This window comes from Pholcus phalangioides, unplaced genomic scaffold (assembly GCF_987345545.1).
Source record: "Pholcus phalangioides strain wild (caught in Gottingen) unplaced genomic scaffold, Ppha-v1.0 ptg000008l_1, whole genome shotgun sequence".
In the NCBI taxonomy this organism is placed as follows: Eukaryota; Metazoa; Arthropoda; class Arachnida; order Araneae; family Pholcidae; genus Pholcus; species Pholcus phalangioides.
Window position 1 is genome coordinate 23,949,030 of NW_028301601.1, and position 20,969 is coordinate 23,969,998.

Consider the following 20,969-nt stretch of genomic DNA (forward strand, 5'->3'; position numbering starts at 1 on the left):
ATTGAAATCAAATATTTTGGAGTGGCTTAGAAGCATCGATGTCAAAAATACACAATGCTTTTATTAAGAAACTTATTAAGAAAGCTAAATAGAAGTAAAGGGTTAATAAATCCTATTTGTAGAACTTTGAAAGTAGAAAGTTGCAGCTCTAATATAATTTTAGTAAATATATAGGAGAATAATGTTTGAATGATCTTTCATACCAATGTGTTGATTTTTTTATCAGGATGCATTCATTATTTTTCACGTATGCTGACTATATCATAACTAGAATGTATTTTATATATAGAACCCCTTTCATTTCTAGGGACATAGAAGAAAAAAAGAGCCATGGAGCCAGCAAAATGGATAGAGACCATGACAGAGAACGCACTTCAGTATCAGATCGAGAAGATAGAAATCGTGAAACAGACTGGCGAGATTCAAGGACTGAGAAGAAAATAGAAAGTGACCAGGATTGGGCTTCTGAACGACCTGAAGGCTATTCCAGAGAAGGGGTAAGAAATGTTCTGCAATATTTATACGAACTTATTTTTCAAGAAAAATGTTTTCCAAGTACAGGGAATTTTTATATATAAGGATGTGTAGGATTGTATGCTAGTGTATACACAAATATGTGTCCCTATATTTTAAATTTTGCACTGCCTCACGAATCGCTATAATTCTTAAAGGATGAAAGGTGGAAAAATTGGTCCCAAGCTCCTCATGCTAGACAACCCAACATGGGAATGGAAATGCAAAGGCATTGGCAGCCATCGCAGGTACAACAGAGGGTGCCATTTGATTACAGAGGACCACCTCCTACTCAGCCCAATGCAGCATATCCTCCTCCTCACATGCGGATGGGCCAGGTTCCACCACCCCAACAGGTAATCGAACATTTTTATTTAATATTCGATTATTTTTTAATTATAAATTTTAGTTGGATGATTTAAAAGTAGAAAAAAAAAAAAAACATAAATTATGTACAGTAGTAACTCTCAAAGTAGAGCTTGCATTCATTTGGTTAATTACAAGGTGTACATGTTTGTTATTAAAAACAGCAACATGGAAATTATCCTCCTCCACCACGCCCTCAGAGGCAAAGCTCGAGGCTTTCATCGCTAGCAGATGAAGAGGAGGGTTGGCGTCAGCACCGAAAGCAGCATTCTGAGGAAATGACAGAAGCTGTTGAGAGGGCTAGACAAAGAAGGGCTGAGGAAGAGAAGCGATATGAGCAGAGCAAACAAACTGCTCAAGAAAAAGCAAAAGCACTTGAGAAGAGTGAAAAAGTATGCATGTCGCATTATTTTCACATTGTGTTTATGACTGAAGTTTTTGTGATTACATCTTTTTATACTAATAGAGGATGGCTAAAACAAGGAAATGTAATTAATGTAATTTTTCCAGTAAAATTGAGTATTGATAATGGAGGGCTTGATGAGTAGGAAAGGTAATTTAAGGGCCAGTAAATTTCTTGCCAGTAAAACATTTTCTTTAGAAAAATGGTCAAATGTTTTCTCAGACTTTCAAGAATTGTAGACCTTTTTCTTCATTGGGACACTGACGTAATTTCCAAGTATCCTGTGTAGCCTTTAGATTCCAAATTAGTAATCCTGTGCATACTTTTTTAGGCATCTATGTGAATTGCCTGGTCACCATTGTCGCTGTTACTTTTACTTTTGTTCAGTCTTTGTATTTGAATACAATTTTTTTTAGCAAGAAATAGTGACAAAAAAGTTGAAATTTTTGTTCGAAACCAATTTCTTTGTTTATAATTTTTCTTATTCTTAATTGCAAGGCGGGTACTCGTTTATGAGTTTTATATATTGTCACCATATTTTTTAGATGAGTGTGTGTAAAAAAGCAGTTTAATGAGTGTAAAGTTAGATATAAGTATAGTTAGTATAATGTCAGTAACGTTAGATATTTAAATGGAAAGATTTTGTTTGTTTTATAAAACCTGAGAGACACTTGATGTATTTGCTGTTATTTATCTTGACTAAAATACAAAAAAGAGCTGTGTGGCTAGCTATCAGAACGGTTTCTTCTCATGCCATCATGTGGTTATGCATCATTGAATCTAGTGTTCTTTATAAACCCGGGGATAAACTTTCAAAAACTTTAGTAAGTTATCACACCATACGATAAATGACATGAATTGCCTGATCTCTGCCATCAGACTTATCCTGATGTTGAGTTCTCTTTGAGCCCAGCTTTGTTGCCAAGTCTGGAACATTACATGATTCAGTTCATGTGGGGCTTGAGCTTAGGGCTATATAGTGTTTATTGCCCTATCCCCTTTTATTTCTCTTGCTGTCTTGGATCAGATGCATGACATCACTGCTCTAATGCTTACTAAAGCAACCTTGAAATAACAGGGTAGGCTATGGCTATAAACTGGTTCTGTCAGGGTGATTATGTTGGCTAGTACTGACACTGGTGCATCATGAAACAGCCCTTATATATATCCCTGGGCTAACCCTCTAAAGGGCCATTTTTTTTCTTTTGGATTTCTGGATTTTTCTTGGAGATTTATTGTTTGAGAATACTATTTAGTGAAAATAGTTTTTATTTTACTGAACATGGTCCTACCCCTTTGAATTTTTTTGATGTGGAAAGTATTTGTTCCCATTAAAAATTCCATCTTAAGGCAGAAATCAATGGTTCCAGATACAGGGTGATCAGCGAATAAGCCCTTATTTCAAAATTAAATATCTCTACAACAAAGATCAACAGAATTATGCGGTAAACGGTACGTTTATTAGCAAAACTGTAAGAATGTTGTACAGAAATTTCGAAAATTTAGTTTTTTTAAAATTTAAAAAAAAAAAAACTGGAGATTTTGGGGTTCCGAAAATCCTCATTTGTGTGAAGAGAAACCACTGCATTTGCCTAAATGCCTAAAGTTACTGCATGGGCTGCGGTATGCGCCAGAGGCATTATCGGCCCCTTCTTCGTGCGAAAAACGATTACTACTGAACGTTACTTTACCATTTCTGAACAATTTGTCAGCGCATACCGCAGCCCATGCAGTAACTTTAGGCGAATGCAGTGGTTTGTCTTCACACAAATGAGGATTTTCGGAACCCCAAAATCTCCGGGTTTTTTTTTTTAAATTTTAAAAAATTAAAAAAAATTTCAAAATTTCTGTACAACATTCTTACAGTTTTGCTAATAAACGTACCGTTTACCGCATAATTCTATTGATCTTTGTTGTAGAGATATTTAATTTTGAAATAAGGGCTTATTCGCTGATCACCCTGTATGTAATAGTAATAACACACAAATCTATCACAGTGAGAAAAGCGTTTTTCAGAGGAGTATTTAATAACAGCCTTAGAAAGTGTTAAGCTGCTAATGGGAAATCATCCTGGAAGCATCAAAGTTTTCTCTAATAATCATTAACTATTTTTTTGGGGGGGGGAAGGAAACTATAGTCCGTTTCCGGTTAACTTTGCAGTGGAGAGAAAGGTAGAGCGTGTACTCCTTCGCTGCAAAATAAAGTTCCCGTAAATCGGAGTTTTTATGATGATCTTTTATACAGAATATTTCAATTTTTTTAGTGATTTTGGAAAAAATAATGAAAAATATCGTTTAGAATCCATGTTTCTTCGTTTGAAATTTTTAAATTAGAAAAAAATAGTAGTTACCATTATCAAAAATCTATAGCAACCACGACATTTTGGCTCGATAGCCTAGAAATCTTCCATACCTTACCGAGGACGCGCATCGATACATTGGTTAAGAGGCTTTTGTTGCCATAGCAACGAGTGATGAGGTTCCCTCGTAGCTTCCTCTTCACTGCAAAGTTAACCTGAAACGGACTATAGAAAGAGAAATGTGGGGAGCAAAAAGCTGCACATGGGAAAAGGAAGCATAAGTTTGAAAATAAGGAAAACGTGTAAAAAACTGGTTCATGCTGTGAAACTCAAATCAAAAAATTTAGTGAAGAAATTGTGGATTTGTATAGGGGAAAGTCCATTTTTATATTAATCACATTCTTTTGTTGCTTTTTAAAAAGAACTTGGCAAACTTTTTATTTAAAAAATTACCATGTCTGGAATGTTTTTTTCTTTTTTAAATGTAGCTGTAAAAGTCAGAAATTTGTGGAAGTGCGTGAAATGAACTATGCTGCTGTAGAGCCGAGTTTAAATGACTAGTTATAACTAACCAAGTTTGTTTGTTTCCTGTTATACGGCAGGGATTCACCCTTTACCTTATTTATTGTTAGGAAAGAAAAGAACTTGATCATGATGAAGATGTAAGGTCAAGGCATAGCAGTGAAAACAGAGATGATAAGTCTGTTGCAAGGGATATACGTGAAAGAGAAAGAGCTCAGTCTTCTTACCAGGTGTGTATGATTTTTTGTATTATACAATATGAGCTACAAGTCCTTCATTCTTTTACCTCAGAGCATATATAGTCTGCATGTTAAACTTAAAACGTCAGGTTCTAAAAAGTGATGTACCAAAATATAGCAAAACCATGCATATGTGAAATAAAATAATTTTTTACATACACATTCAGCAGGTAAGTTGAAGAGCACATGCAAGGTCAATTAGAAGAATTGTTCAAATTCTTTCTGAACTAATTTTGTTAACTTGTTAATTGTATCATTAAAAACTGATGTAAGAGCTGATTTTTACAAGAAAAAGGCTCGCAAAACCATCACAGGATGGGTTTGTGGGCCTTTTTCTTTTGACTAAGAAAGTGGCAGTCATTTTTTTAATACTCTGTTAATTGAAATGAGGGGGATTACGTTTTCTCGAATAATTTTAGCATGGGATTGTATGCCTCCCAAAATATGTATAAGTATCTGTCTGATTTGATATTTCATTCTGCTTGTTTTTGGATATGGATGTGGAGTACTTGGTATGTTTTGAATCCAATGAAAGTTATTTTGTGACTGTGTGAGTGTATGTTTTTCGTGTGTGCAAATCATTTGCATGTTTAATTTGCAGTCCTGCAACTTTCCAAAGCAGTTCCAGAGGAATGTGCCTCCACGTTTCCAGAAGCAGCACGCTGCAGAAATGATTAGGCAACAGCAAACCCACCAGCCAATGCAAGGACCTCCTGCGGGCCAGTCACATTTCCAGAGGAACAATATGCCAGTTGGTGGACAGGGTGGCCCTCAGCATCCCATGGCTTCTCCTGGTTCTGGTGGCATTCATGGACTGCCTCAGGGTCAAGTTAACATGAATGTCAAGTATGATCCTCGGTGGGCAAATCATCAAGGACAGCGTCCTTACATGTGTCCTGTGCCAGGTAATTACAATTTGTAATGATTTTCTTTATTTTTGGTTTGAAGGGCATTCGATTTTATAACCTTGATTCTGCAACTATGACAAGGCATTAAAGATGACATTGTTTAACCCAGCTGCTCCGATTGTGGATGGATCATAGGCATCTGGGGTTTACAATATGTGGAGGGATTCTTCTTCTCCCCCCCCCCCCCCCAATCTATGGAAAAGTACATCTCCAACTACTTGTGAAGTTCAAAGGGTTAAATATAATTTTCATAGATATTGAAGGTACTCATCGTGTATAAAATAAAGATGTTGAAAATGTTATGTCATGTAGCACTTCTTGGGTTTATTTTTTTCAGCCTTGTAAACAAAGTTTGTTGAAATATGTTATTTTTACCATGAATGATTGAATTTAATAGTTTTTTTGGGTTTTGTTTCATGTATAACCATTTAAGTTGGTTAAAAATGAAATTCCTTTGTTTTATATAATAGTTTATGTGTGTGTGTGTTTTTAATTTAGCGATGCCCATGTCGAAAATGAACAGGCCTCATTCAAGCAGCCATGGCTCAGATAGTGAAAGCTGTGAGAGTGATAGACGCACTCCAGATCAGAATATGGTATATGACAGGGAATCAAGGGATCATTTTATCAACTGGGAAAGAAGACAGGGCGTGCCTGCAGGTAAGTCCTTAAAATTTCTTCAAGGAATTTATTTCATTTATTACATATTTTGATACTTTATCTTTTTATATTTATAGGTGTAAGCGCAAATACCATAATTACAATAAATCTGTCACATACTTTATTTCTCAGCTGCAAAAAAATACACATATAAGCAATATTATCACAAATGGTTAAGTACCATTTTAGAGGAGAGAAAATGCGTATTTAAGTGAATATAATATGTTACTATACCTGGCATATCTGTACGATTTCATTTTGCATGAACCATATTTGAGTTCATTAACTCTATAATGCCCAGATCGGCCGAGTAGGTTAATTCCCGTAACCGCCTCAAGTCGGCCCAGCTAGGGGGTATGGGTATGTTTTGGTGGGCTTTTGTCACCAACTTGGAAGAAGATGAAAGCTCTTGTCAGAGGCGGGAACGGAGAAGACAACTGCAACACCCTATCAATGGGATTTTAAAAGCTGATGCACTAAAATGCTTCTTGAGAATGAACTGATTATATCCAAGTAAAGTTACTGTCTTCCTTACTGACACATTAGACCCTCTCACACAATAGACCTGTATGGATCCTCCTTGCACTCACACATGTATACCAGTCTTTTCATTTATAGAAAGATAAGGGTACTCAATGCATTTTACAAAGAGATAATACTGTGAGGAAAGGGGTGTTTTCAGTATATATAGATAAATTATCTCTTGACAATCCATTGAAATGAAAGGGTGAACGTCAATGCAAAGGGTGGCATGAATATAAACTCATGTAGAGAAGGTGGGGAAAGTGGCCGAAATTTGGACGAGTCCACTTCGAACACAAAAAACTTGTATTTTCACGAACCTCCCAGGTTTTCTATCTGGGCATTAAAGAGTTAATTAAGCATGGAAACACAGCTGTTTAAACTAGTTTTTGTATATTCTGGTTTAGTTTTTCGTTTTACATCAAGGTTGGGCAATTCCCAGGTTGCATAGTGACTAAAAAATTGGAATCTGCACCTAATATTTTTTTTCTGTATGATAACTTAATTGGGGTCTGACAAAAAACATCAAAAATTATGCCTGTGTGTCTGTTAGCATTCAAAGGTGTCCCTAAGTCTTGGGCAATTAAAAAGAAATTCACTATTTTGGCCCAATTTCATTTAGATAAAAAATTGTTTGGCGCCGTATGAAATTTTGTTGGTACCTCTTTTTTTTATATTAATTTTTCATTTGTTAATTCCTGGTGTGTGTAACATATAAAATGATTGGGCATTGTATTTTTTTTTTTTTTTTTGGTCTAAAAATGATTAAAAACCCAATTTTTTCAAAATGAAGCCTTTAAATTCATGAATAAAGGTTTTTTTTCAGAAACCACGGTTAGGGGTTTTTTTTCTTCAATGTTTTCAAGAGTAAAATCATTGTTAAAGGCAATTGTTTGAAATTTTCAACAGGGTGGATAGGTGATTGTGGATGTCCATTGCTTTTAATGTATTGTTGAGTAGCGTACAATCTCTTGTCATAAATTCTACTTCAAACGGCATGTTAAAAAAAAGTGGTTTATTTGTTGGGAAAAATTTTGAAGACTTATCATTAATTAATTTTTTGTAATACCCTGACTTTTTAATCAATTGTTGCAATTTAGCTAATCAGATGGAAAAAGTTGTAAAATGAGAGAGAACCTAAGCAAATTCCAAAACAACTGTGTCGAATGTCCGATTCGACCATCAAGAGGCTGAATGAACACTCACTATTCAGCAAATTCAATCTTTTATTTATTCGGCGAATGAAATATTTTGTCGCTGTTTGGCAACCGGCGACGCGAAACTTATGGACAGTGGATTTTTTTTTTCTGAGTTTTTTTTTTTAGTTATGATTTCTTTGGTTTTGGGTGATTGTATTTAAAAAAACATAGACATCCACATTTATTTTGAGCTAGTTTCATTATTTAGTCACTTTGTTATGCGATTTGCTTATTGTAACCTTTTTGTACTTTTGTATTGGTTTTATTTACACCTTGTTATATTTTCAACAGGCTGGCATGGCTCTTCGACAGATAATTATTATGATCAGAAAGGTGAATGCAGCGGAGGAATGATGTACGATTCTTCTCAGAGAGGAAGTGACTGTAAAAGGACCCCTGATACTGATGAGAAACAGTTTGATCCTTCATCAAAAGATATGGACAGGTCATCTGACTCAAGGTAAAAAAACTCACTTGGACTGAATGTGTTATTAGCTATGCCATTTTTTTTTATTCCTCATGATTCATTTTTATATTTTTGCTTCATTTACAACTCTTAACTTAATTATTTTAAGTCGCTCTCTGAGATTATTTGAAATTTGTATTCAGCACTATCTGCAAGCATTTGAAGTTCACAGGTTTCTTTGACTGAAAGCTGCAGTTCATTATTTTTTTTTAATATTTAGGGAAAGAGATTTTGAAACTCAAGACTATCGTTATAAAGGAAGAGAATCTGGAAAAGACAGAAATGATACTAAACAGAGTGACCCAAGGGATTCGGCAGAAAAAGGTTCTAAGTCTGGGAGTTGTTCATGGTCTAATCTGAAGGAGTATGACGAAAGAATGCCTGTGAGTATTTGGCAGTTTTGAGCACGTGATATAAAAGATTTCTCAGTTGCATTCACATATTTTTATGAAAACAATGCTTTGTTTGGATTCAAACCAAGCAAGTGTTGGTAGTTATCAGATGTATGTAGATATAAACTGGTTTGGTGCAATATATTGTAATTAGTTCATGAAATGATGTTATATTATCGAGCAAATTTTCTCTTGGAACAAAGAACGTGTCCATTATTTCATGAAATAATTTTCTTCAACTGCTTTGGTGCGCAAAACCTTTTGCCCGATTCATGTCATCAGCAAATTATCCTATCTCTGTCCGTCTGGGAAGTCATTTGATTATATTCATTGGGCCACAGGTTTGGAAAGTTTCAATAACAATCTTTGTGCAAGATATAGAGAGAGAAAACTGGATGTTGTGAAGATATTTATTGTTTGAGATGTTTATTTTTTTATTTTTTTTGAAGGGGAAAAACTCCTCTTCCTCTACCAGTAGTCAATCCGGGTCCCTCGTTTGCTGGACGAGTGCTCTCAACACTAAGCTATAGAGGAGATGGCAGTTTTCCTTCATTGGAGCATATATATAGCAAACGAGGGACTCAGGTTTTGACTCCCGGTAGAGGCAGGTGAGTTTTTCCTTCTTTAATAAATCAACATCTCAAAAAAATTAATATCTTCACAACATCCAGTTTTGTGTATATCTTACATTGACAAGTGGAGAGCGACATCATGTCAAATAATGTTTGTGTTGAACTTCAAAAGCTTTGGTAAATACCGTGTTTTAGCGTGTATGAGAAACCTCTAAATAGCCAGCCAATTGGGTCCCAAAAATAGGAGAGGGTTTCTTTTACATGAATATATTATAGATCTCTTTTCAACTGTTTCTAAATTTTTAAATAAACATTCTTGTGGGGGTGTTCCTCTTCTTATTCATGAGAATTATTTATACACATTAAAGTATGGTGATTCTATGCGATATGAGATTCAATAGTTTCAGTACTTTAAATTAGAAACAATTTCAAGTATTGTTTTATCGAAGATTCACTTGGGACTGTTATTCCGGATTTTTGTAGCAATATTCAAGGTTGTCCCCACAGATTTCTATCTAGTTTGTAGATTGAATGTGTCCAGTCCAGTCACATAATCCATCCTCAAGGTTGCTGGACAATGATGCAGTTCTGTTGAACGTACGATTAGTTCTATCATGATAAATATGGCAGTGTTTGATTCATTTGTAAGGTGAAGGCAAACCGAGTCACCTTGCATTTTGTGGTGACTCAGTAACTTTGGAAAATTCTACTAAATTGATTCCATAAACCAAAGTGCATTTCCGGATAATTGACACTTATAGAATGTCTACTGTCACCATTTTCATGCCGTGATTCTTGAATTTTACAATAAATGTGACACCAAGCTCATTCGAATACAAGTGAGCACTAATCATCTCACTGGATAACATGGAATCTGATTTACCATGGCATATATGATTTTATTTTTAAGGATCCATTTGATGAAGCTTGTGATTCTGGCAATAAGATGAGCAAGGAAAGACCAGACAGATACGAAAGGCAAGATAGGTGGGACATGGATCGTCCTCAAAGACCAGATAGCAGGGATTCTCGAGCGAGTCGGGACTCCATAAAGGATGAAAGGTATTTTTTGTATTTCATACCAATGCATATTAATGAAGTTCCTAATTTTTAATGTTATAGATCTAGAAATAACCTAAATAATTTTTAATGGAATAGCCTGTTGTACTAGTACTTTTAATATAAAAATATAAAATATGGGTGATTGCAAAAAAAATTGTATAATAGCGAAACTAAAAAGGAAATTGAATTTCTATTGTTACTTGATATGAATTCATGGATTTAATTTTTTTAATTTAATTTTTTAGACACAACGCAGAGAAGAGAGAGACTCAGTCTGATAGAGAAAGGCCTCCTGTATTGGGCCAAAGAGAAGAGAAAGGCAAAGGCCTTGATTGGGGCGATACTCCTTATCCCATGGAATCAAAACGTATATATTTCAGTCTAAGTCAATTATATTACAGTTGAAGATTTGAATTTTTTTCATGAAGATGAATGGTTTTAATCATTGGGCATGAACTGATGGGTGAAAATGGTAAACACTAAGTGCCAAGAGAAAAAATGCTTAGTTTTTCATGTAAGTGTTAAATAAGCAATCCTTTATAAAGAGATAGATGGCTTTTTCTCAGCCCAAGATATCAAGGAAACATTTTATTTTCTGGATATTATGCTGAGATGAACTCGGAAAGAAAAGTCATCTTGTCTCTGCCGGGAGTCGAACCCAGGCCCTCTTGCATACCGGGCAAGCATGCTACCATCTACACCACTGGAGACACGACTCTGTCTGAGCATAATATCCAGAAAATAAAATGTTTCCTTGAATCCTTTATAATGTCAACATAAAAAGTACCTAGTAGTTGGCAAATTGTTCTAAAAAAACGTGTAAATAGGTCACAAATGTGGACATCCCTAAGGGCTGCAAAATGTTTTTTGCACTTTCCCAACATTTTCACTTTTCAGCACTTAGTGTTTACCACTTTTACCCTTTGATTTTTGTGTTGCAGTGCATCCTGCTTATAGCATTTTTCAGAAAAACTGTCATAAAATTTTTTAACAGGAAATCTCTTAGTAAAAGAAAAGTTTCGACCATGCAAATAATTTGTACTGAGTATTTTTTTAAAACAAATTTGACTTACGGCTTTATAGATTTGGAATAGTTTTTACTTGTGTTATTATATATCTTAATATGATATATGAAATAGTTTTTGTTATATGCTTTATATTTGGAAATTGTAGCTGTTACTTCACATTCATTTATTTTTTCCACGTATATGGTGCATCCGCTATGTACAGTTGTTTGCGCCTCTGTGGATACCAGGGCTGGACAACTTGTAAAAAAATCTAGATACCAAAAAAAAATTGTTCCCTTTTTCAGTTTTGCTTTGGAATTTGGACAGGACTAAACAATTCAATATTTATTGCTATATATATATATCTGGTATATACTTACAAAGGTACTGTAATATACTGGGTGTGTAGAATTGTCTAACAGGTTTATATTTAAAAGAAACAGTAAAGTTATATATCTTGTGCATGGTTCAGCAAAACTTTTATTTGTGGAAAGAAAAAAAAATTTCTCTCTGAGTATCAGAGTTACAAAGATCCTTACACATCCTATATTTGTTTAGTGATGCAGTACTGCAAATACATGCATTACAATAACAACCAAGCCGGCATTACATTCGAATGCTACACTATTGACATTCTGCGACTTGTTATGAATAAGAATAATATCAATGAATTAATAACATCTTCAGCATTTATCAAATGTAACACTTGGGTTTTGTGGGTTTTGTCTTGAGAAATCATTCATCAACTGTCTGTTTCTTGTCATGATTTTTCTGTTATTGGCTTACATGATACATATAGATGATATTAATCTAAATTTGGTTTTTTTTTCAGGTCGTGAATGGCATCATCCACTTCCAATCACTCCAAAACAGTTTGATAGTGCTGCTGCTCCACCGAAGAAAAACCTTACTACATTGAAACGAACAAATAACAATAACTCGTCTTTGTCGCCTGGTGCCACAGAGAAAAAAATTGATGTTTTCAAGGAAGACAATTGCAAGAAAATAGAGCCAGACTTGAATGCAAAGCGGGACAAAGGTGCTAAGGAAGAAAAAAATGAAAGGATAAAAAGTGAGGGTAATCTGAAAGACAGTGATAAAGTTGAGGAAAAAGTGGACCCTCATTTTGATGCACAGAAATCTGCAAAAGAAACTTCAAAAACGGATCTTGGTGCAGTAGGGGAAGGATTAAAGAAAGAGTCTGGGAGTATGGACAATAAGTTGAAAGACAGTCGGGAAGATCTCAAAGATAAGCCTGAGCATTTATCTTCAAGGGCTGAGCAAGGCCGTGACAGAAGAAAAGATATTGGTGGCAGAGAAAGAGCTGGTCTGAATTCTCGCCCCAGGGGAGCTGGTGGTCGATATGACTCTTCCAGAGGCCGGAGTAGTGGTAGAGGATATGGTACAGTTCCCTATCGTGGCAAAAGCCGAGAGTACCGCCGTTCTCAAGTTGAGAGAGGTCCTCGATTCGATCGACAAAAAGAAAGAGACAAAGGCAAAGACAAGAAAGATAGGCACAGTGATGAAAGTTCATGCTCAGAGGCTGAGGACAGTAAGCTTGGTCGCCTCAGGCAAAAGGATGAAGACAGTGAAGTATCTGTTGATGAAGCCAGTGCCTCCACCACAGAGAGTGCACAGGCCGAAAAATATCAAAATTCTGAAAGAGGCTATGAAGGAGAAAAAAGCCCAGGCTTGCAAAACAGTGTTCAAAGAGTTGGCGACAACTCAAGAAGTGATAAATCACAAAGAAATGGTGATAACAGTGGTAAACGAGATCCAAGAAAAGACACTAAAAGTGATTTTGACATGAAGAGGGATGACAAAGGTGGTTTTGCCCCTAGAGGTGAGCCCACACGCAGGGGTCGTGGTGGAAGCACCATGTCATTCCGAAGTACGCGTGGTGGAGGTGGACCAAGGTATGGGCCCAGTAATTATGGGCCACCACCTTCAAAGGCAGCTTTTGGATCTTCCAAGCCAGAAAAGTCAGATGAGCAGAAGATAGAGGAACATGTGAAAGAAAATAGTCACGAAGAAGTGAAAAATTCAGCTCATGTGGTTGACAATGTTGAATCTGGTTTTAAAGAGCCTAGCAAACCCAGATCTCTTGAACGATCCCAGCAGCAGCAAAGAAGGTCTAATCGGTACGAGCAACTTCCTCCTAGGTTGCAGAAGAGACAACCTAGGCGATATGAGAATTATGATCAGTCTGTTCGTGGCAGAGGTCGTGGTGGCAGGAGTGGTGGATACCAAGGTATGAACCACCAGCTACCCAATAAAATAAATCAAACGGGAAAAGAAAATCTTTCTGATGTGGCCAATGAAGAATGGGAAACCGCATCCGAAAGCAGTGATGTTGGGGATAGAAAAGTTGGGCATGATGATGTGAAGGACGATCCAAAGAAAAAGGATTTGAGAGACAAAGGTTTCTCTTCCCGCAAGAGTTTTTCCAGCCAACGCCCTCTGAATGATGGAAGTCAGGGCAGGAAGATGGCCCAGGATTCTAGACGAGGAAACTATGGTACTAATGATAGAAATAGGCAGAGGGACGGATATCCCAGAGACAACAGAAATAGGGAATCTGGTAGAGGGCGCATGGGTACAAGGAACTACACTCCAGCCGGTGGTGGATACCATGACAGTAAAATGAACAACTCTGGCAATAACTCGCGACCATCCAGCAGTGCTGGCCAACAAGGTGGAGGCGGGAGAAATAATGGCAGAGGAGGACAGTCTTCATCCAAACCTGGTCATTATCCTCCAAAGAGTGAAAATACCACTACCGTTTACAGAGTTGATGAAATAAAATTGCAAGATCCAGATAGTGTACAAGCAGCTCTTGCTGATCTCACGAATAGGTAATGTCTTAACTGTCAACATTTATAAACATATTAGTTTTTTTTCCCTAATCTGCTTATTAATTTTGCTTTTAAACTTGGGGAGTAAATTGTTAAGTTACCACAGCTATGTAAATGTATATTAAAAATGTAAGTATGAAAGTCTTTGGTGTGGAATTTGACATTGTAGAGATTCTTTTATCATAGAAGTGTGCCTAAGTTATTGAGATAAATGGCAAAAAAAGTGTTTGCGATGCAATTAAGCAATCTTTCAAACTACCGGAAGTGTATTTGCAGATCTTCGATAGAGTAGTTCTGGTTATTGCAGTCTTTCCCACTGCAATAGAATCTATCTCTATCAATAACTGTTTCAATGAGATGGGAAGCTGAGTGTGTTTGGTTTTAAAATCTTTCCCACTTGGAATGTGTTCCAGAAACCAAGAAAAAGCATGAGTCGGAAAACACTTTAAATGTGAAATTTGGATAAATATTAGTGAGATTTAAGACCACGTAAATAACTCGATGAAACTATGGTACTTATAAGTCGTTGATCAACTGTATATGAATGCGTATATTCTCAACCCATGACCCAGCTGGTCAAATGTGGCATTCGATCATCTTGTGGTCCATGACCTCTAACCTAATTGTGCAAACATGAGTTTATTAGCACATTTACATATCATTGGACAAAGTTGTGGCACAGTTCAGTCAAGAGTTGTGCATGTTAATCAATTTTGATGCTGATTTAACCTTTGCAGTCCTGATGTCGAGTCAAAAACGATACTTCATTGTTGTAATGGCCCCTTGCAGTTACAGAAAGCTCCCAGTGAATCCGTCTTCTTAGCAAAACTTATCGAAAAAATAGAAGAACTAACATTGAGCAGTATTTCTTGAGAGTAATGACAGGTAATTTAACCTAACTGGATAGTGAGGATTGCCGGCGGCTTGCATGATGTCATGTTTTTGTTAAGTAGAGAAAATCAGGGTTGGCATGGCTTTTACTGTCATGGTAAAAACATATTCTTCCCATGGTTTTTATTCACTTGTTCTTTGTTTTTTATGAATAAAATGCATAATTTTGTCTTAATTTCCCCCCCCCCCCTCCAATTTTACCATAGTATTTACCCGTAAATACGTAGTTTTTAATGGGTAGAACTACTCGCACAACCCCAGGCTGTGATGCAAAGCTTCTTGCTTCCATTACCTCAAAAGAGACGCAGTTGTGTTGGAGAAAGTTGGCAAAGATTTATAGCTGTGGCTCCCCTTGTCCCGTGCTCTCAAGTATCAAATCACTTGTGTCATTCTCCCTATGAAAACAGCCATCAACTCCAAGCCATTTGACTAAAATGGACAGCTGAACCCAATGACTACTATTACCAAACCATCCATATTCCTCTGCGGAACCTTAACCCAGTGACTAAGGAGAAAAATTGCACATGCTTCGAGTGGCACATAACAATTCCAGTATGATGATTTCATCAATTTAACATATCTCTGTAAATAAATCATCTCAATACTGGTTTAACCTTTACGGTCCTATGTCAGTGTGCACTCAACATCAGGGAAAAAATACTTCATTGTTACAGTAGCCTATTGCGATTACAAAATTACCCTGTGAATTTTGCTTCTTGGCAAAACTTATAAGTTATCCAAAGAAAACGCTATAGCTAACATTCAGGAGGATCTTTTTATAATGGGAGGAGGCACTACAAAGTACATACTGTACCAACAAAAAGAAATGAACTGCAATTAGTTAATTGTATATAAAATTTCTAAAACAAAACTAGGTGATGCAATTTGCTAAATCAAGTAACTACACGATAAATCTTAAAAAAATCTATCATGTGCCAGCCAAATGTTGAACACATTCACTGTGAGTCCTAACTGCTTTTTTGGTTTCTTGTTTTTCTGGCGAAATTTATAGTCCTGTAAGAAAAGGCATTGATAGTGATCCCACAGTGTCCTCAACCACCAGCTGGAACAAGACAATGGTGATGCCACCATGGCGTTACCTGCGGCAAATGTGTTGAAGAGTTATGCACATTCTTTTTCGTGCACAAAATTATCGTTTCTAACTCTTCTAGGACATGGTGCCCCCTTTCCCATTGCTTTAGGGCAGCGGTTCTCGACCTTTTCTGACTCACTTTTTCAGTATATAATTTCTATGGCGGAGCCCTGTTTGACTCGAGGAGCCCTTTTTGTATATAATTTTTATGGTGGACCCCGTAGACCTCTTTGTTTTATTTATCTATCAAATTTACTGATTTATTTTCCTTGAGTCCTTGGGAAGTGCACGCTGAGCACCGGTTGAGAACCGCTGTTTTAGGGTATTATTTTTTCTTCTATATTTTGGGGAATTCAAGTCCTTTCTCATCTTACCACTACCATTTTACTGATAATTTTTTGCTGGTTTCTCTCTTTCGTTTCAATTTTTCATGACAAAGTATGTCTGAAGTTTTTCCTCCAATTTTATTACAGAAAGAAAATGAAGAGCGAAGTTGCTGCTGCTGTCTCCAAAACATCTAAAAGTGAAAAAGACAAGACCAGTTTGGAAGGATTTGACCTTAATAATTATGCAAGTATGTATACATTACTTTTTTATACACGAGTAGCCTATTCATTGAAACAGAATTTTTTTTCCAAATTTTTGCTCAAACATATTATATGATTTTCAATTTTTTGTTATGTTGTGAATTGTACCTAATGATGATCATGTGTGACTATGTATATTGATTGTATGTTACTTCATTTGTTTTAGGTGTAGTTGTCATAGATGATCATCCAGAAGTGACAGAGGAATCTAATTTTTTGGCCGGTGCGGATGATGGATTCCAAGAGGTGACTTCTAAGAAACGACATAAGAGTGTATTAGAATCTGACATTAGGAAAGCCAAGAAAGAGGTCAGCATATGCTTGATGTTTTACAGGTTAACAAGCCTGTGATGTTATTTAATCTGTCAATCCAATGATTGCTAATAATGTTATTTTAACACATTCAACTGAGGCTTGTTCACGTTGTCAGATTCAATCTGTCATTCGTATTTAGTGTATATGTTAATGCCAAATCACGCGAAGTGGCCAACCCAGTAGATTCGCCCAATTTCAGAAATTTTGGCTTCGGCCTATATATCAGTCCCTCTATATGTATCACTACAATATTGATATTCAGATTCCTTTGGTCATTGGGGTTTCCTTAGCTAACCATAACTATTATGTCTGATTATAAATTGCTATAATTATCACAAAAAATATGCCAAAGCAACGATATCACTGAATCATAGAAATCAATATATAGGGGTGGGCTAAGGCCTGAATTTCGAACATTGGCTGGGTCAACTGGGCTGACAACTTTCGCAGTAGCATATATATATATATGGCCGAATGACAATTACTGTACATATGGTATACTGTTCACATCCTAGTTGGTTTTTTTTTAATTTCTTCCTTTATGGAGGGTCTGCTTATGCTCGAGTATATGCTACGCTTCATATAATGAGAATTACATTATATGCTGGGCCGAGACCTTTTAGAAACTCGTGTTATAAATGAGGTTGAATGTGACCAACAATATCCATAGGTCTGAGTATTGGCATCAAATATTTTGTAACAATTTGTGCTTTTTATCAATGAAGACTTGCTAATATTTTCATGTGTTTTGTTTTCCAGTCTCACATCAGGAATAAAAGTGGCTCTCGATCTCGGCCCAATAAATTACCTCCTCGATTGGCAAAACAAAGAGAAAGCACCAGTCTATTGAAACTGACTAATTCTTTGACTTCGGTTACTACAGCCTGGGATGTACCAACAGAGGTTACTGCAGCTAACCTGAAACAAGCTATGCAAATTAGTGGGAAAGGTATGTTTTGAAACACTTTTGAAAAAAAGATTGTGTATCTTTCATGTGATACAGATTGTTTTGCGAGACCTTTTCATTAAATGCTCTCTATTTTATAGTTTCAGAGCCCTCACCAGCACCAATTCCTTCTGTGAATGCATGGGAAAAACCGATAACTCATGCTCTTCAGTCACAGTCGAATAGTATGAATTCTAATGGTCAAAACATCCCCACAAGTGTTACTTGTAGCTCAACTAATGCAGTGATTACATCAGCCACTACTGTGGCCTCTTCCGACATCAAAGTTCTAGCTTCGTCCTCAAAATCCAGTAGTTTCGACCGCAGTGACCAACATGATAGTGGGATTGACGTGAGTGATCAGCCAGCGTCTGCTGCTTCTTCTCAACGTTCATCTCCAAGCAACGACTGTAAGATAGTGACCCCCAAGAAGACTGGAAATAATCCTTCCTCAGAGAATACTTCTGATATGGTAGGTCTGATATTTTTAGCTTTTAATAGATTTATTCTAGATATCAGACTCATAATTTTTTTTTTTTTTTTAAGAAATGAAAGTATTCAATTAATATTTTCATTATCCATTAATCATCCATTTAGTAAGGGCACTAATAATGTGGTACAACCATTAATTTCAATGTGAATATTAGTGCACTTAGATCACACACATTTTTCCCTCATGAAGGTTTTCTTGCTGAATGATTTTACCGTAAGAAATTATTAGTGATTGCAGCCTGTGATGTTGGTTAATCTGTCAATCCAATGATTTTTATTATATGATTTTAACACATTCAACTGAGGCTTGTTCACATTTGCCAGATGCGATTTTGCTATTGTTCTTATTTATTGTATCTGAGAATGCATTATTTTGTTCTGGACCCCCCCCCCCCCCTCTCCTCAGCAGGACTTGACAAATCCAAACCAAAAATTAAAAAATTTGGCCCCAGCCTATATTTTTAACGCCAAGCATGATTTTTTCTCAAGAAAAATGGTCTTAAATTTTGTTTTTCAGATTTTCCAGAGCTTAATGTTCTCTTTCTGTATTAAATATATGTTCACACTGTCATGAAATCAGATTTCAAGTTACCCTTGGATCTAATTTAGCAATCCAGGTGCCTATACAGATTTTTCACTTGCAATGGTGAACTGGTGCCTGAAATTTGTCAAGCCCTACCCTAGATATCTGACATTGATAGCTGCAAGCCCCCATGTGCACTATTGCTGCTTTTAAACCGCACATGCACCTCGTCCATTATCCTCTAGAGAATTTCTAATGAATCCACACATGTCGGAATGTGTGTGGTGTTGTAAACCTAATGTAAAGTTTGTTCTTGTGGAATTCTTGCTAAATGCTTCTTGCCAAGTGTTAGCATCTGTCCGAACCACCGAAAATCAAACCCATGTGCAGTTTGAAAATAACTTCATGGCAGAAAATGCTATCCTTTACGAATTTTGTGATCACTTTCTGAAGTGTTAAACTGGACAGGCATTGAATGGTTGGTCTGTTGAGAGGCTGGGTATACTGTGAAACCTCATTGATATTACGATAAATCCCTTTATGGTAATATCCTTTCAAGTCCTGTTTGGGAATGTCTATACTCTTACGTTAAAGTGCAGTCTCAATATAACTGATCCCTCTACAGCAAGTACATTGGTCTGCAGAGTATCATTATGTCATTATTTCACTAATTAGCAGTTCTGGACTTATTTCATGAGGAACTTAGTGCATAAGAATTGTTTGTTTCGTGGAGAAATGTGGAGTAAAATACATGAATGCCAGGTTGTTCCCATCTTTGTTGCCAGTGTGAAATGTAAGTCACAGTGGGAGACAAAGATTTGAAGAATACATTTAATAGCATACATACGAATAAGGAAGACCTTAAAACATTGGCTACATGATTGTGAATGAATTGAGAGAAATACACATGAGCAAAATAGACAATCTTAAATTGCATGACCATCATAAACAAGTGCAAAAAAGAGATAATATGCTGCCTCTAATAATTTCCCTCGTAAATTCTTCACTAAATGATTTTTATATAAGAATTATGAGTGATTGCATCTGTTTGTTAATCTGTCAATCCAATGATTGCTAATTATGTGATTTTAACACATTTGACTGAGAGGCTTGTTCACATTGTCAGATACAATCTCGTTGTTGCTGTATCTCAGAATTCATTCCTTCAATCTGACCCTAGGTATCGGACATTGATAGCTGCAAACCCATGTGCACTGTAGTATTTGAAAATAAAAACTTCAAAGCGGAAAATGCTGCACTCGACAAATTTGGTGGTCAGTGTAAAAATCCATCTGTGAAGGTTAGCATTTTGTATTACTTCAGTTATAAATCTTTGTCATTTATACTGCTTTAATACTTACCTTGAAAGATGTGAAACCATATTTTTTGAGCTCATAAATGTGATATTCGGTCAATAAAAAAAACTTTTTTTCACGTTTATGAATCGTATAACTTTCAGGACCCAATTCATGGTGATGGCATGGCTGTTGTTGGAGGCATGATACCAAGATCTAATGAATCATGTGAACAGGATAAATCATCCCATGTGCCTGTTACATTCACTGCGAAAGAATCATATAGAAAAGTATGCTATGATCAAAATTATGAGTTTCGTTAGTTTTCTCTGCAAGCATCTTCTGAGAATGGAAGGGACATTAAATATCTGATTTTATTTGCATGTACGAAATCAAAGAATTGCAGGTTTTAAAATCTATATTGAACAAAATTTGCTCATACATTTTGAGAGAAAATGGCTATGTCCCATAATTTGGGATGAGTGCATAGTTGACATTTTTTTTCACAGTAATTATACTTTGCTAGTTCTGTTGATTGACTGTGATTCTTTTTTTTAAGCTTTGCTATGCCATATTTATTGGCTAAATACTTGGTTGATGTGATGAACTTCTTTTGAAATTTTGTTTTGCTTGTAGGTGCTCTTATGTGTTATATTTGAAAAATAATCTCGTCACTTTTCAACTCAACTACATTCCATCTCTGCGAATATGTCGCAACAGCTGTGTTCACTTCTTTGTGATATGAGAGCAGAATATGAAAACATTCAAATTATTTCTTACCAAAACATTTGGCATAGTTCTAGAAGCGGAAGGATTTAGAATGCATATGTTGTCATAAATCT

General features: G+C 36.1%; 1 protein-coding gene across 10 annotated transcripts in view; it reads left to right on the forward strand.

The window, feature by feature from the left end:
• Nucleotides 1–20,969, forward strand: part of LOC149084054 (uncharacterized) — a 59,036-nt gene that overhangs the window by 16,568 nt on the left and 21,499 nt on the right. For 3 of the 10 annotated variants that reach the window (XM_089234402.1, XM_089234409.1, XM_089234404.1), the window contains exons 9-25: nt 308–497; nt 672–869; nt 1,044–1,271; nt 4,214–4,333; nt 4,944–5,247; nt 5,749–5,910; nt 7,923–8,091; nt 8,318–8,480; nt 9,972–10,123; nt 10,369–10,490; nt 11,963–13,985; nt 16,443–16,543; nt 16,723–16,865; nt 17,631–17,820; nt 17,919–18,289; nt 20,013–20,132; nt 20,292–20,417. In XM_089234402.1, the coding sequence (XP_089090528.1) occupies nt 308–497; nt 672–869; nt 1,044–1,271; nt 4,214–4,333; nt 4,944–5,247; nt 5,749–5,910; nt 7,923–8,091; nt 8,318–8,480; nt 9,972–10,123; nt 10,369–10,490; nt 11,963–13,985; nt 16,443–16,543; nt 16,723–16,865; nt 17,631–17,820; nt 17,919–18,289; nt 20,013–20,132; nt 20,292–20,417 (4,882 nt within the window). The remainder of the gene's footprint in view (nt 1–307; nt 498–671; nt 870–1,043; nt 1,272–4,213; nt 4,334–4,943; nt 5,248–5,748; nt 5,911–7,922; nt 8,092–8,317; nt 8,481–9,971; nt 10,124–10,368; nt 10,491–11,962; nt 13,986–16,442; nt 16,544–16,722; nt 16,866–17,630; nt 17,821–17,918; nt 18,290–20,012; nt 20,133–20,291; nt 20,418–20,969) is intronic. The other 7 variants (XM_089234410.1, XM_089234412.1, XM_089234405.1 and 4 more) reach the window with 6 other exon arrangements.